Source organism: Dermacentor andersoni, chromosome 1 (genome assembly GCF_023375885.2).
Source record: "Dermacentor andersoni chromosome 1, qqDerAnde1_hic_scaffold, whole genome shotgun sequence".
Taxonomy (NCBI): Eukaryota; Metazoa; Arthropoda; class Arachnida; order Ixodida; family Ixodidae; genus Dermacentor; species Dermacentor andersoni.
The window spans coordinates 146,813,111-146,829,893 of NC_092814.1; the positions used below are offsets into that span (position 1 = coordinate 146,813,111).

The 16,783-nt window shown below is 43.3% G+C and overlaps 1 protein-coding gene and 1 long non-coding RNA gene across 2 annotated transcripts in view; one reads left to right on the plus strand and one right to left on the minus strand.

Annotated features, from left to right (window-relative positions):
• Positions 1-16,783, minus strand: part of LOC126544835 (DNA topoisomerase I, mitochondrial-like) — a 91,834-nt gene that overhangs the window by 74,227 nt on the left and 824 nt on the right. Inside the window, exons 3-4 of the mRNA XM_050192331.3 lie at positions 3,988-4,216; positions 2,937-3,243 (exon numbers count right to left, since the gene is read on the minus strand). Of these exons, the coding sequence (XP_050048288.2) occupies positions 2,937-3,243; positions 3,988-4,216 (536 nt within the window). The remainder of the gene's footprint in view (positions 1-2,936; positions 3,244-3,987; positions 4,217-16,783) is intronic.
• LOC126544879 (uncharacterized) overlaps positions 13,111-16,783 on the plus strand; it is a 36,228-nt gene continuing 32,555 nt past the window's right edge. Inside the window, exon 1 of the long non-coding RNA XR_011893582.1 lies at positions 13,111-16,238. This is a non-coding gene — a long non-coding RNA (uncharacterized lncRNA). The remainder of the gene's footprint in view (positions 16,239-16,783) is intronic.

Below are 16,783 nucleotides of genomic sequence, written 5' to 3' on the forward strand. Positions count from 1 at the left end.
CTGCTGCTGTGGAGCCGTTTCTGATTATGTTGGCAATTTTGTTAGGGCTGCTGCATTACTAAGACTGGATTTTAGGCATGTGCCTATTTTGTTCCTTGCTTCACAATCAACCCTTTTCATTACAATCGCTGACCAATAAACCGGACCAGTAACCTCGACATGCTTGGTAATTCGAACAACTTTGCAGCACTGCCAATGGCCCCATAGACTTAAATGTGTAAACACAACCAATATATTGGACAGCCTCCAGCTCTACATTCGGTTATCCGGACTCCATCCATAGCTGTAGCATACGTAGACTCTGCCGCCATTATCTCCTCTAGCAACCTCGACGAGACCTCAACTAAGGCCTCGAGATTACATGCTAGAGGGTGATCTCTGAGGCTTTGCTTGAATTGTGAGGCTGCATCAGCATCGCGATCAACACATCCTATTCCAGCACCCCCGCACATGGCCGGCTGTCGCTATTCTGTTTGTTGAGTTTGCCTTCCGGACAGCGCTCCGCCATTCTATGCTTGTTTGTTTAGTTTGCATTCCAGACAGCACTTCGCTGGCTCCATGAAGTCTTCCTCGTGAAGTTACACACAGGCCATGTCAAATGGCAGCAATGGTGACCTCGCAGTCCATGCCGATGACGACGAAACACAGCAAATACACCACAAAGACTTTTCAAATGTCGACAATGTGGTGTCACCATGTGCCGAACTTAACGATGACGAAATAATAGAGCAAGTTCTCCCACTGTTGAACAGCAATCCTGATTCGGATGATGATGATTTGCACTTTGCTCCAGAGCCTTCACATGTACACCTGACTGGAGCCTTTGCCGTTCTTTAATCCGTGTACAGTGACAACACCGCACTGGCATAAAGACAGGCGGTGTTGGTTGCACGTAAGCGGAAGTGCGCACAGCAACACATCAACGACTTCATCCTGGCACAGGTGCCTTAAGACGTAAATACAGCAATACCTCGTTAACTCGAACTCGCATATCTCGAAAAATCGTCTGAATTGCTATAACCTGCAGTGGGACAGTGCAACGCACTGTCTCTACCTTTGTTATGTTGCTCGAATGGCGATAGCGCACTGGGCCAGCGGCTGGGACAATGCGTCGCGGTGTGGTGTAGAAGCCAAGTTGAAATTTTCCGCGGCACTGAACCATTTCTTATACGTGTCATATATTTACGGCCCTTTATCTCAAACTATTTTTGGGCCAAATTGCAGATATCTCGAAATCTTGACTGAGTGTCGAACAAAAACTCTGCCATCGGACCGTTAAACAAGCTTCGCGCGATGCTGCCACATCTTAATCACACCTACCACAAAGCGGATGCTTTCCCCAAATGTGAAGTCTGAACCTGGCAGCATAACAACTTCATCAAGCAACCATGTGGCACGTCATGTGATGGGAGAGACGCGTGCAGAGGCAGGCCCTGCGAAATAGCATGCTTGATGCAGTTTGTTTTGTTTGCTTTATGCAATGCACGTGACTTATCATCAGAAGTGCGATTTCAGTTTTAATTTTATTTTATGCGGAGCACGCTGCACTGAATTTTTATGCTACGCAATGTAGAACAAAAACGCACATGCGGCGTGCGTTCCAGTACAACCCGCTCACAGAGTACGCAGTCGTGAATTCTCCCATCATTTTCTGTGGCACCATTCTCTGCAAGTCCACACTGCGTGTGTTGCGTAGTAGAATGTGACATGAGCATTCTTGAGTATGCGCTATGCGAGCAGGATGTACCGGTGACAGGTGAATTTACTGACTCTGAAATCGCTGGGATGGCTACAAACGGAGAGGACGGTGGCGACGATGAAAGACCTTGAAAGGTACGAACATCAGCTGAAACTGGAAACATAGTTCGCTTATTGCAAAATAAAGTTAAGTGCAGCAGTGGGAACAATCGGCTCACGCGATGTGTGAAACAGCTCAAGGACGCCTTTCCAGGTCCAAGTGCTACTACAAAGCAGACCACCCTTACACACATTTAATGCAATGAACACAATAGCAGTGCCGCAAAATAGCTCGATGATATCTCTGGTATGTTTTTATTTTTTCTTTGAAACCTTTACGAAGAGCCAGTTTAAAAGCTCTTCTTGAAAAGCTTGTCAGTAGCGGTAATTTTTTTGAAAGAACTTGACTTTTCACTGCAATTTCTGCGACTTCACTTAACTCAAAATTTTTTCCGGTTTTGATACTTGAGTTACTGAGGTATTACTGTAAAATGATATATTTTTTATACATTAGCTTTTTTCATACATTCTATAGTTTTGACTTGCATTCTCCGCAGAGTCCCAATTATCGGTTGTCGACTGCATATGAGCAGGAACTGACTAAGAAAATGTTTTGTACCGTTTTTATAATGTCTATATATGCCTCTTTCTGGCATTAGGGCCTATAAATGCCTATTTTCAACATCAGCATCTATAAAACAATATTTAGCCTACAGTGTTCCTTTCGAGTGCAGTTTCAGATTCTCATGTTACCTCACAACATTGGTTGTTCTGAACTCTATCGTGTTCAACCATAATGCGCCAGCCCAGTCTGCGTTATTCTTATAGTTGTGTGGCATACTGGCAATTTGCTTTGCACTTCTCAGCCATACCAAAAAAAGGCCCCAAAAAATGCAGCTGAAAAATGCAGAGACTCCGGCAAGCAACCAATCCGAAACAGTCACTTTTCGATTAATGCAACTATCCACATTTGCAAGACCTCCATGGCTTCCCCTTGTGCACACACCAGACCAAAAAGCACTTTGTACCCCCAATAGCCTTATGCTTACCCACACAAAACAGACATTAACCCTGCCTGCCTTTGAACAGCAAGAGACCACAACAGGAAACAGTAATGCTAATATTTCAAAGCAGGCAAGAATTGTGGTTTGGCTCCCTAAATACACAAAGTATGAAACAGGCAGCAGGAGCTTACTCACTTTGTCCCTGTGCTTGTCTTTATCCTTATGCTCTTTATGCTTGTCCTTGTGCCTATCCTTGTCTTTGCTGCTGCTGTCCTTGTGCTTGGACTCTGATGATGCTTTACTTTCCTTGCTAGCAGAGGACTCCTTCTTGACCTCTGTACCCTTATAAACAGACGATGATGAAGAAAGAGCATCTTTGGGTTTGGATGAAGAGGAGGAAGATGATTTGTGCTCCTTGCCACTGGAATGTCCTTTGGAGGATGACGACAAATGATGGCCCTCTTTGTGTTTTGCAGAGGAAGACGAGGCGCTGCCACTGGGCCTGTGAGCAATGCAGCATCATTTAGGCTTAAATAAGCAGTGGCTGCAACTTTTATTTGCCAAATCAGCTCTTAAAAGACATCCAATTTTTCAGCATTAAAACACTGCCCCACCTTCCCAACTTTACTACGATATGAAGTACAGGGTGGAAATTCACAAAAGAGCCGACTGACGGGCTATTTTAGTTGGTATGGCATTCTGTACAGTACAGCACAGCCAGAGATTTCACTACTAACAACTGAAAACTCACTGCAAATTGCATTTTTATACAGATGGTACAGATGACCGCAAGCAATAAACTGAGGGCATATTGCACATGGTATTTATATTGAGAAGATGCTATAAACCTTCAGTTTTTAGCAGCACTATGTCCCTGTCTTTATCTTGCACGTTATGGTTACAGTACGCTGCATGGAACTATACACTCACAATTTAATGCTGTTTCGTAACATTATAAACAGAACTACACATAAAATGGTTTAAAGGAGAGCCAAATTGACCTTGATCTGTCAATACCTAAGTGCATTGACATTGCTGCAGGCCATTTAAGTTAGAAAAGCATCCTTTGCTACAAGCTCTACATGGAACAAGAATAAAAAAAAAAGCCTTGTTCAATCTGCTTGCATGCAACCCGATTGGTTGGATATCCAGCACTAATTAGTTCACACAAAAATCCCTGCTTTGAGCCTACTTGCATACTAGCAGGAAAACAAAATGAAGAGAGTAGAAAATACCATCTGCTTACCCAGAGGAAGATTTTTCCTTTTCCCTTTCCTTTTCCCTGTCCTTATCCTTGTGCTTATCCTTGTGCTTGTCTTTGTGCTTGTGATGGTCATCTTTATGTTCTTTGCTGCTTTTATGGTGCTTGCTGCTGCTGCTGCTACTGTGGTTATGCTTGTCAGATGACTTGTGGTGACTACTGCTGCTGCTGTTGCTGCTGTTGACCACCACTCCATTCACACCATTTGTCAAGCCTGTGGACAGAAAATTACGCTGAAATTCACTTTACAATGGCTTCTTCCTACTCTGTATTCTTTCATGAAACCTTGAAAATGCACCAAGGCAGCAAACCATCCTTATAATCCCAGTGGATGACAACACGCTGTTATTTAACTGTGAATGGGCACTTGAAATGCACTAAACTAAAATGTGAATGCATACTATGATCAATCCAGCACCTGGATCAGGAGTAATGTCACCCAATGCTCTCTACATTGCATTCCGCATATTTCCCACTGAAGGATAACTTGTGACCTACTTAACTGGTTAGGATTTGTATGACCATAAAAATGAACCACTTGTCCAGCAATTTTTTTCACAGAAATACATGTAGAATAATGTTCATTGCTCTTCAATTCTGCAAACCTACTTAAGCGGTCAGATTAACAATACTGCTGATCCTAATGCAGCAAAATGCAAAATTTCACTAATATCCCCCTCTCCCCTCACTTTTTTTGTGCTTGGCAACTTTAACAGTCTAACTCCAGTTTGTGTGCTGCAATTTTCCTTATTTTTGTAATTAGGTCTCCGACTTGAGAAAATAACTGGAGCAGAAATGACAGTTATAAAAAGTTTCTTAAACGTCTCCTTTATAAACAACACATTTACTGATGCGAATTATTTCAAAATGAAGCAATGTGAACCGAGCAATCTGTAAGGCCAGGCTGACTGTCACTGTCAATGTCACTCAGCTTGTCTGCAAAAATTACTCTTTCGATAGCCAATGGCCAGGCATGGCAAAAAAAAAAGAGAAGATCCTAAAAGACCTCCACACCCTGGAAGCCTCAAAGGTGACTATGTGCAGCACCCTCAGATTACTACACGCAAGACTTGAATCATGAAATAACCAACATAAATCGGCTCACAACAACACTGACATCAGATTTAGCCCCTGCATTGCTGAATCAATTATAGGCAAATGCCTGCTTCTCGAAGTCAGTGCCCCACCCTATTAGTGCAAGAGTATCAAATGAGATAGTTTGGCACCATTTTATAGTGGCTATATATGCTCACTTTTGCTTTTAGCACCTAAAAATGCTTTTTAAGGCCCTCTTTGCTACACAAGCCCATTTCCTTACTTCTTCCCAAAGAAGGTGGCAGCATTGGCAGACAGTGTTGGTAATTGCAATGCAAGCTAGCAAATAAATGCTTGCGCTGTCAATGTAATTTGAGCTTTTGAGGACCTCTCACCATCTGCCTGACACTGGTTAGCGATGCGAGAAAAAAACGATCACCAAAAGTCTCATTCAGCAGTGGACACGCACCTCCATGTTACACTGAAGGTGGAGATTTAGAGACAAAGGTGCAGCATTTCGAAAATGGTGTAAGATAGAATGTAGCTTGGAAAGACTTGACTATTTAAATGCACTGCCCATGTGTTAGGTCAAAGCATGCAAAGTACACTGGAAGTACTGTCGACTGTAGTTACATGGTTCCATTTTTCAGCACCTCCACTCCTACGTAGTCATAGAGACGATCTGCCGATGGTGGTTCATCAAAAGCAATAAGCTCGGCCCCTCCCCTGCACTTTTTATGTAAATAAGTGCAGGTAAGGAGATACATGCTATTGTGTTCCAACATGTCATAAAATGAGAAACACTTTGCACAAAATAAAGTTCAAGTACAGCTGATTCTCCACAAGTAGGAAGATACCTATAAAGAAAGCGGTCAGACAAGGAGGCACAATCTCTCCAATGCTATTCACTGCGTGCTTGGAAGAAGTATTCAAGCTATCAAACTGGGAAGGGTTAATTATTAAATTATGGGGTTTTACGTGCCAAACCACTTTCTGATTATGAGGCACGCCGTAGTGGGGGACTCCGGAAATTTCGACCACCTGGGGTTCTTTAACGTGCACCTAAATCTAAGTACACAGGTGTTTTCGCATTTCGCCCCCATCGAAATGCGGCCGCCGTGGCCGGGATTCGATCCCGCGACCTCGTGCTCAGCAGCCCAACACCATAGCCACTGAGCAACCACGGCGGGTGGGAAGGGTTAGGAGTGAGGATCAGCGGCGAATATCTCGGCAACCTTCGGTTTGCAGATGACACTGTCCTGTTCAGCGACACTGGGGACGAGTTACAACAAATGATTGAGGACCTTAACAGATAGAGTGTAAGAGGGGGGTTTATTAACATGCCTAAGACAAAGATAATGATCAATAGCTGTTTAGGGAAGAAAAGTTCAGTATCACCAGTCAGCCTCTAGAGTCTGTGAAGAAGTATGTTTTCCTAGGTAAATTACTTGCAGGGAACACTAATCATTAGAAGGAAATTCAGTGAATAAAAATGGGTCGGATTGCATATGGCAGACAATGCAAGCCCCTGACTGGAAGCTTACCATTATCGCTGAAAAGGGAGGCACACAATCGGTGCGTTTTACCAGTGCTGCCGTATGGGGCAGAGACTTGGAGAATGACAAAGAAGCTTGAGAACAAGTTGAGGACCGCGCAAAGAGCGATGGAACAAAGAATGATAGGCGTAAGGTTAAGAGACAGAGGGCGGTGTGGTTCAAAGAGCAAACGGGGATAGCCGATATTCCAACTGATATTAAGAGAAAATAAAATGGAGCTGGGCAGGTCATGTAATGCATAGGTTAGATAACCGGCGGATCATTAGCGTTACAGAATGGATGCCAAGAGAAGGAAAGTGCAGTCGAGGATGGCAGAAGACTAGGTGGGGCGATGACATTAGGAAATTCGCAGGCGCTAGTTAGGATCGGTTGGCACAGGACAGGGGTAATTGGAGATCACAGGGAGATGTCTTCGTTCTGCAGTGGATGTAAAATAGGATGATGTTGATCATGATGATGATGATATACAAAAAGCACTTAACCCTTTGTGTGTCAAAGACGTAAGATATACACAGCCATGAACAAGTCCCAAATGGTTGGTGCGATATATTTACGACGCTGTCTGCATGTTTGAAAAACGCATCAAGTTTCTCTATTGCCCAGCACGAGCTGCGAACCTGTGTGGATACAATAATTTTTTTTTTTTTTTCGCTCCATAGTCTCTCGGTTTTATAATTCCACAGCGGTTAATTTTGGTTTCGCCTCATGGGCTGTTTCTGTTTGCCGTGCTCGCAAAAACTGATGTCTATGGTTTCTGATCTCTCAAAAGGTCATTGCTATATGCTTGCTTGTTTATTGCTCACAGCGGTGCAGTTACATTTATTCACAGGTGGGTGCTGGTACTACAAACGAAGCTGTAATATATGAACAATGCTGCCACGCCTGTGTTTCTTAAGACTCGCAAAAACTGATTGCCCCTCAGTGGTGACAGGATGAAGGATAACTGCAAGTTTGACTTTCTGGGTTTTTCTGATTGGTGCACAACCACAGGGTTTTCTTGTGTGTGCTCATATATATGGTTCGACAATACTATGAACGTGGGCACCGGTTGCTCTTCTGCAAGTGAGTCGAGCGGCGATTCCTTATATGCGGACTACTGCCCAAGTGCCGAACCAGAATCTATGTATTTCAGTGTATCTACTTTTTTTATTCTTATTACAAGCACTTATGCAAGTCCATATTGTAACGATGTTAGTAAAACAAGGATATTTATTAAAGGCGAACTTGTGCCCACAAGTAAAAGTCACTGCGGTCGTGCAGGAATCCGCGGCAGTCGCGTTCTCCAACTGGGCTCGAAACATCTTCCTCTTCTTCTCGCGTGACACCTCGGGCGCGTGCCGCATGCGAGCCGGGTCCAACTGGCTGCCCGTGCCACGAAGATCGCTTCCTGTTGTTGCTGAACAACACCACTGTATGGCGTGCACAGTGCCCAATGCAAAGGGCGCGCAACTTGAATGTCACCAAGTTTGTCGTGGCATTATCCCCCTCCTTGCCGCATCGGCCCGATGCGTGAGAGGAAGTAGGGGTTCCTGTGGGCTCTCACTTTTTTTTTTGTTGTTGTTGTTGTTGGTCATGACCTCTCCTGGTAGGGTTTCATGCGGACAACATGCACAACTTCCGTGGAGTTGCGCCGTCTTGGGCTCTCGTGTCCAGCGGATTTCACTTCGTAAGTGACGTCGCTTATACGACGAAGTATTTCGTAAGGGCCGAAGTATCGGCACAGAAGCTTTTCAGATAGTCCACGGCGTCGCACTGGGGTCCATACCCACACCTTGTCACCGGGCTGGTAATGAGCTTCACTACGGCGCTGGTTGTACCGGCTGGAGTCGATGCGTTGTTGGCGGCGTATTCGGTACCTTGCCATCTGTCGTGCCTCCTCGGCTCGTTGCAAGAAATCATCTAGGTCAGATGAGTTATGGTTTTCTTCATCTAACGGGAACATAGCATCCAAAGTTGTGGTTACTGCTCGGCCGAATACAAGTTCAAACGGGGTGACTCGTGTTGTTTCCTGAACGGCCGTATTATATGCGAAGGTGATGTATGGCAAAATTTCGTCCCACAGCCTATGTTCAACGTCGACATACATCGAAAGCATGTCGGTCAGTGTTCTGTTAAGGCGTTCAGTTAAACCGTTTGTCTGAGGGTGGTACGCCGTAGTTTTCCTATGATCAGTATGTGTCATTTGCAACAAGCATTTCATTAGGTCCGCAGTAAAGGCCGTTCCACGATCGGTAATAACAACTGCGGGAGCGCCATGCCTGAGCACGATATTGTGGACAAAGAATTTTGCAACTTCGACAGCCGTTGCATTGTACAGGGAATCAGTTTCTGCGTAACGGGTCAGATAGTCCGTGGCCACAACTATCCACTTTTTGCCTAAAGATGATGTTGGGAAGGGTCCAAGCAGGTCCATACCGACTTGTTGGAATGGGGCTTTTGGTGGCTCTATTGGCTGGAGGAGGCCGGCCGGTTTTACGGATGGAGTCTTGCGCCTTTGACACTCGCGACAAGTCTTGACGTAGTGCTGCACTGAGGCTAATAACTTGGGCCAGTAGTATTTCAGACGAATCCTAGCGACTGTACGGCTCACGCCCATGTGTCCAGACGTCGGCTCATCGTGACATGCATGCAAAACTTCTTCTCGCATAGATGTGGGTACGACAAGTAAAAACTTTGTCTCGCTGTTTCCGAAGTTTCTCTTGTAGAGGACACTTCCTCGCAGACAGAACGAGGATAGCCCCCTAGAGAAAATACGCGGCAGTTGAACGTCCAGTCCCTCCAGGCGCTGTATAAGTGGAAGCAATTCCGGGTCATCTCGTTGTTGTTGAGCAATTTGTGACGCGTCAACAATGCCAAGGAACGGGAAATCCTCTTCTTCTGACACAGTTGTCTCGACGGGTGCGCGTGACAAGCAGTCGGCATCGCTGTGTTTCCTCCCGGATCGGTATACGACAGTAATGTCATACTCTTGAAGCCTAAGGCTCCATCTTGCTAGTCGTCCGGATGGATCCTTGAGATTCGCCAGCCAGCAAAGCGAATGGTGATCGCTGACTGCTCTGAATGGTCTACCATAGAGGTAGGGCCGAAATTTACATATTGCCCAAATGACTGCAAGGCACTCTTTCTCGGTTGCGGAGTAGTTTGCCTCTGCTTTCGAGAGCTTACGGCTGGCATAAGCAATTACTTTCTCCTGGCCGTTATTCCACTGCACTAGTATGGCACCGAGGCCGACGTTACTCGCATCGGTATGAACTTCAGTGTCGGCTGTCTCATCAAAATGGGCAAGGATTGGAGAAGCTTGCAGGCGTTTCCTTAACTCGTCAAAGGCGTCTTGTTGTTCGCTTTTCCACATGAAAGGTTGATCATCTCTTGTCAGTATTGTAAGGGGCTCAGCAATGTTTGAAAAGTTTTCCACAAATCTTCTGTAGTATGCGCATAAACCCAAGAAACGTCGCACTGACTTTTTGTCTGTGGGTGTCGGGAACCTCGCAACAGCTGCTGTCTTTTCGGGATCTGGTCGGACGCCTTCAGCACTGATGACGTGTCCGAGAAACCGAAGTTCATCGAAGCCGAATTGACAATATGTATTCATGAATCAACAATGCATGTTTACCTATGTAAAAGAATCTTGTCACTTTACGGTCATTAAAAACATTGCGGGTAAGTTTTTTTTTTTTTTTTTCAAAATAAAGGACTAAATACTAAATCTGCAATAAAAAAAAAATCAACCTTGGAAGTCACCAAATGTGACTTCCAGGGTTGATATCACTACACATCTGTCGCAGCGCAACCTAAGTTTAATGCATCCCACGTATGTTGCAGCAGCTGTCGAAAAAACTTATGCAAACTGCGGTCGCCCTTAGACATAAAACACTTTTTTTCTGCTCACAGAAATTTCAGAGGTTTTAACAAGGGAACACTGAAGAATCTCTGGGTTTGTGAGGCCCTGAAATATACAAAAATGTTCTATTCCCTTCCATCAATGCTGTGCACTCATTTTCAACCTGAACATTTTCTGATAAGAAGAGGCACACAACGCAGACTATTCAAAGAATGTTTTCTTACTGGTAAATTTGCTGACTTCAATTCATTAGCACGGATTTAAGATTCTTATTAACCTTTTAGCAGCTTTACTGACATATCTTTAGTTTTTCACTCTTGCTCTGCTTAATGTGTTATTGTAAGCAGGAAAGTGTCTTAAATATATACTACCTGCTCATTGTGTCAGAACAAATGTATAAACATGTTGGCTGCAGTATATGTGGACTGACAAAAAAGCAATCTCTCGTGTGCCCCAGCAGAGCCCTGTGAAGCGATAGGCTGCACAATATGGTTGCTGCTTTCCAGATGTCGCAAGTTAATGATGTGTCAGTTTTCTTACCATGAAAACGGGCTACACACAATCATTACATAAAACTATGTGGTCTGCAGGCAGGTTACAATGCTTTTTGGTCCCTATTGCACCTAAAATTCACATTTTTGGTGCCTAAAAATCTGTGTCTCTACTGACATTTACCAAATGCTACACTTGTGCCTGCCACTTAAAAAAATGGCAGAGATTATATATAGATAAGCCATGAAGACGAGTAAATAAGTGAAAACTAAACATAGAATGAAACCAAACATCCACGTCCCCTTTATCAACCCGATTCATCCACTCTGACAGAGCCTTTGAGCTTTCTAGTCAGCACATTAACATCTGAACCAGCTACATAAAAAGAATCTTGTCACCTGAGCTGGCAAGCCCGTCAAATTGAAACACGCATTGACACCGTGTAGTAGTTGTGATTTGTAACTTTTCTGGCAAAAAATTAAATACTGCTTTTTAAAATAAAAATTATTTTAGAGGGGAATGTCAAAAAAGCAGAAACCTCTGTGCACTTGCTGTTACTCTTCCTCTTCTGCATTAAATTTATTAAATTTTATAGCCACTACATTGCCTTTCACACAGGTGTTTCTGCAAGGACCTTTAGAAATTTTTAAAGGTAATCTGTTCTAATTCTAATCCTTGAGCTGGATTGCTCAAAGAGGCAGACATTATTTGCATATGAAATGAAAATGCATAATTGACTAGTTAATAAAATTCACTAATGAGGTTTTTAACTACTGTATTTACTCAAATATAGGTAGAACATAAATACAGGTCAACCCCTATATATTGAACTCACTGAGAAATATTTTTTGTTAATATAAATCGACCCACATCTTTTTAGAAAACTGAAAAACTTGAAGCACCTTCATTTACCTAACCTCAGCTACTAAACCTTGCTAGTCAATACCACAAGTGGCATTCTCATCAAAACTACCAGAAAAGCCGTCCTCATCAGATGCTTTGCAAGTGTCCTAGGAACCCCCAAACGATGTCGCCCTCAGTGCCATCTAGGCATTGGATAAGCAGCATTTCTTAACACCAGTCAAGATAATCTCCAGACTGGCTTTACGGAGAGCACAATGGGGAAAACTCCATTATCTAGGTACTCTGCTAGCTGCATTCCCTAATATAGGTTGACAGCTCATTTAAGGTAGTTTTTGGGGAAAAAAAGGTCGCCTATATTCGAATAAATATGTTTATTATTCTATGGCACATATTGCGATCTACAAATCGAAGCCGGTTGGACTGCAAGGCATATCCCCTTAAATAGAATTCTGGGGATGACACCATTTTGATGATATGCACCATCAAACTTGTGGTAAAAATGAACTCTCATTCCATCTACTTTTCTAACAAAACACCCCTTTATGCACTGAATTACAAAAGTAACTGGACCGCCAACATATTTCTTCACAAAGCTCAGGAACTGATATCTTGAAACTGGTGTCACCCAGAGGTTTTGCTGAAGTGGATCTGCCTAACAAACTCTCCGTTTACAATTTGTAAATATCAATATATGTACTGCAAGGTAATTAGTTAACTTCATTAGTGAACTTATAACTAGTCATTATTAATTTGAATTTCTTATGCAAATGCCTACCTATTTCAGCAATCCAGCTCAAGGATTAGAATTGGGCTTTTTGCCAAAGGCAATTTTTTTCATTCGTAAGCGTCCGCAGAAACACCCAGTGTGCAGCAGACCTACCACCCTCAAAATTACAAGTGTACAAGGATTGAAGCCTGAATTTTGGTATGAAGATACTAAAATGTGCTGCTGCCTTGGTGACACGTGTTACCAGTTTCCAAAGAGAACTGGCTTTTACTGCATGCATATTTGTTTTTCCAAATAGTTGCTGGAGAATAACAATGTACAGTACCAGAACTTTGGCAATGCAAATTTCAGTTTTACCAGCCTACTTTCAAAAATATATTGCTAAATATCAGTCACCAGCACTGCTACACTATCTGCCAGAAGATTATAGCCCATTCCTGCAGCATACCACATGGTATACACACAGTTTAGTTGTTTAACGAATGCAGTTTGAATGCGACTTGCAGAAAAATACCAAACCATTCTACCTTTTTTTTCTCCATTTTCATTTACTTCTTTAAGTGCTGGTGCTTCGTGAAGCAAGGTTTCTGCAAGCAATTGTCATCAGGTGCATTAAGCTGAGAGCATCTTTAAAACTAGGGTGACAGCCTCCAAATTACATCAACCCCCAAGTGACACTCGCTCAAGAACAGACAATGGGCAAATAACAAGGGCAGACAAGTACTCACGTCCAACTAAAGGTAATTTTCAGTTTCACAGATACATATACATAAATTTGTGAACACATGACCGCCAATCGCATTCGTCCCTAGTGCATTTATGCACTGTAGTCGCTTTCATTACAGACTAACAAGCTCACTCCTATACCTTGTCGCAATAAATTTGCCTGTCTGACAGTGGTACATTTAGGAACTGTTTAAGGGACTGAGTATTTTTATTGTGCCCATTTCTTTAATGCAGCAGTAAGCGCACCGGTCTGTGTGTCCAATCATACAGTGGTAAAGTGGGAAACATTGTGGAACATTTTTTACCAGAATGTTTGTATCTGCATTGATGTAGTCGTGCTCAAGAAACATGCTGGAAACAGTGATAGGTGAGCGCAATAGCAATTATATGCTGGCATTTGTGGAAAGCAAATGACAAATACAACCCTAGCTGTAAGAAAGTAATATTTTGTTTATCAAGCCAGTATTCCTGTGGTTCATGTTTTCTGAAGTGTAGATTTTTACAATTGGTGTCCAAATCTACACTCCTGTGACAGCTCTCTCCAAAAAACAGAAGCTAATCTCAAAGGCCATGTTTTTGCTGTTTACATGCGCACGACTTTTAATTTTTAGCCAAGCCAAGCTAAGTGGTAGGACATGCCAGTAGTGCTATTGCACTGGTACTAACTCACAAATGTGCACATACAACCGCACTCATGAATGTCACCATGCATTGAATGGCTCTGCCGCTCCATTCATTACCACAAAGGCAGCACCGTTTGTTAGCATGCATTTTACGTCATAATAGCAAAGAATAAAGCGCAAAAGCCTAAGTATTGCAATTTTAAACAATGGGATACTTAAACACTGCAAATTTATCTACAATAATCTCCTATACTACATCTAAAGTACCAAGGCTTCACCGCCAGTTCCCGCCACTAGCCGGTTATTGCGACTTTCCATGCCAATTTATACGTATAATTTGAACTTAAATTGTGAACAGCATGCTCGATTATATAACTATAAATCAATCTTTTAATTTCTACTAATATCTCATGGCATGTGTTGATCGGTGATCAGTCCCTTTAAGCCAATTTGTGTAAATGCTTCAGTATCAGCTTGGGGTGCTGAATAACAGAAGTTTCCAATTGATTACAAACATTCAAAAACACAAAACTCATCAAGTGTCAAAGTGATGCCTTTTTTTTCTTTTATTTCTAAAAAAAGTAATGAGCAACTTGTCTGAGCAGCAAATGCACGGTTTTATGTGGGATCAACATGACAATGACAGTAATGAAACAAATTAGATTCATTTAAAAGGAGTCCAGTTTACTATGTACTAGTACATCACATTAACTGATTTGATATACACAGATAGCATAACATGTGCTGCTGTAGTGATGTCAACATGGGCTGTATGGGCAGGGCCTGAGCCATTTTGGCCTATCACGGAGGGATAATGGCAGATATGGAAAAGTAAAACCAGAGTAGAATATCTTTTTCTAACCCTGACCATGGTGAGGATCATCAACATAAAAAATTCACATAAATACAAATTTTCAAGTAGCAGAAGAACGATGCAAACTATTCCATGACTGCAAGATTTGCAAAAAGTTTGCTGTTGCAGTTGCTCACTCGATTAAGTGGCACATCTGCGCAGCAATGACTCCCACAGCAGGATGATTTGGAACAGGGTTGCAGAATGGCTGCACATTTCTGGCCGAGTTCCCTTCACGGTGGATCACTATATACCTTGTAGCAAAAACTCAGAGGCTGCTGCCACACTTGAGAAAGGACCGAGGCTGGCAGGGAATAGGTGTCATAAGGCTCCGCAAGTGGCTGCCTAAATTCAGAAAATAGGAACCTCCAGTGCCCCGAAAAGGCCTACAATGCACTACTTCCACATGTCTTGCTATCTGAAGACTCCAACCAGCACAGCATTCTTATATTGTTAAACACTCAGAAATTCTTAATTACTGAATCAAATAATGACTTCATTTTGTATTAATAAATGCAATATTTGCACACTTCTATAATGCTAACAGCATGTAAACCAGATAACTATTTTTAAACAACACAATAAAGATACCTTAATTCTAGGGCACACAGGTGAAACAAGTCAACGTGAGCACAGCTTCATACCATAACGGGAAGCATTGCATTGTCATTTACAACATGCAATGACCCTACTCACTGGGCGTTCAGTGTTACACGAGTACACCTACCACACTGCGAATCACCTTCTCTGGGGCCAATTAAACCATTTTACCCACTTTCAGCTGTGTGTGTGTGTGTGTGAGAGAGAGAGAGATAACTTTTAGTGTATATGGATAATTCAGCCCCTGCGAGATGTTTTTCGCGTTACGACATAACCTAGCCGCCAACCCCTTAACTAGTTCCAAAGCATAAAAATTAACCTAGCAATACAACCAATATCACTAATTATTTCGCCAACCAGACGGAAACGCTCCATGAGGGTGTTGCAACGGCGACAACACAACTATTGGTCAAGAAAACAATCTAAAATTGAAGGCGACAGCGTTTGCAAGAATGCTCCATGTTATCGCTTCGCCCCACCAAATCACTTGCATATGTTAAATTCTGGCACATCATCGCGGTCTCATCGTGCAGAAAACTGCACCGGGCGGCAATGGGACCTACGAGAGTATGCGATAAAAATCCCACGCAGAAGCACACGTGCCGCAAGCAGTACAAACAACGTCACGTAACGGAAAAATAGAAGTGCGTGTTTGTGTAGTAGTTGAGGGAAGGAACGAAAAAGAAACGGCGCACATAAGGTTGCCGAGCCGTTACAGCATTAGGCCAGGCAATCTTCAAATGTGACGTTGAACGCAGAGGCTGCGAAGTAGCCGCGAATGGCATAAAGGAGAACAAAACCGACATGCTGCGCTGCGACACACACAGGCCTCTCCTCCGACCTCGGTCACGGCGCAACGCACATCCACGCGCAGTGCCGGCTTGAACGGCAAAGGATCCGGCGGCAGAAGCCAACTGGCGTGAGAATACATATATATAATTATGGGGGTTTTATGTGCCAAAAGCACGAGTTGACTGAGGCACGCCTTGGTGAGAGACTCCGGAAATTTGGACCACCTGGGGTTCTTTAACGTGCGCATAAATATAAGTAGACGGGTGCTTTCGCATTTCACCCCCATCGAAATGCGGCCGCCGTGGCCGGGATTCGATTCCGCGACCTCCGTGCTTAGCAACCCAACACCATGGCCACTGAGCAATCACGGTGGGTAATTGACGTGAGAAGTCCCTAGGTGGACATCCTTCGGAAATGCGAGCTCCGAATTGCGTGCGCCGTTTCGTGCACGCGGTACGCAGTGGCCAGATGATGGCACCGATTCAATTTTCACCAGCCTCAATCGGAATGTTGAGCGCATTTATCTATTCATTGCGTCTATCCAGGCCCGACTAAAGACATTACAGTAGCCTTTAAAACATCTCAAAACGTTTGTTCTACGCTGGCCGGAGAGCAAAGCGAATCATTCCTGAATGAAGTAGGCCAGAAAAGCGTCCTTTTCCCTTAGGCTGA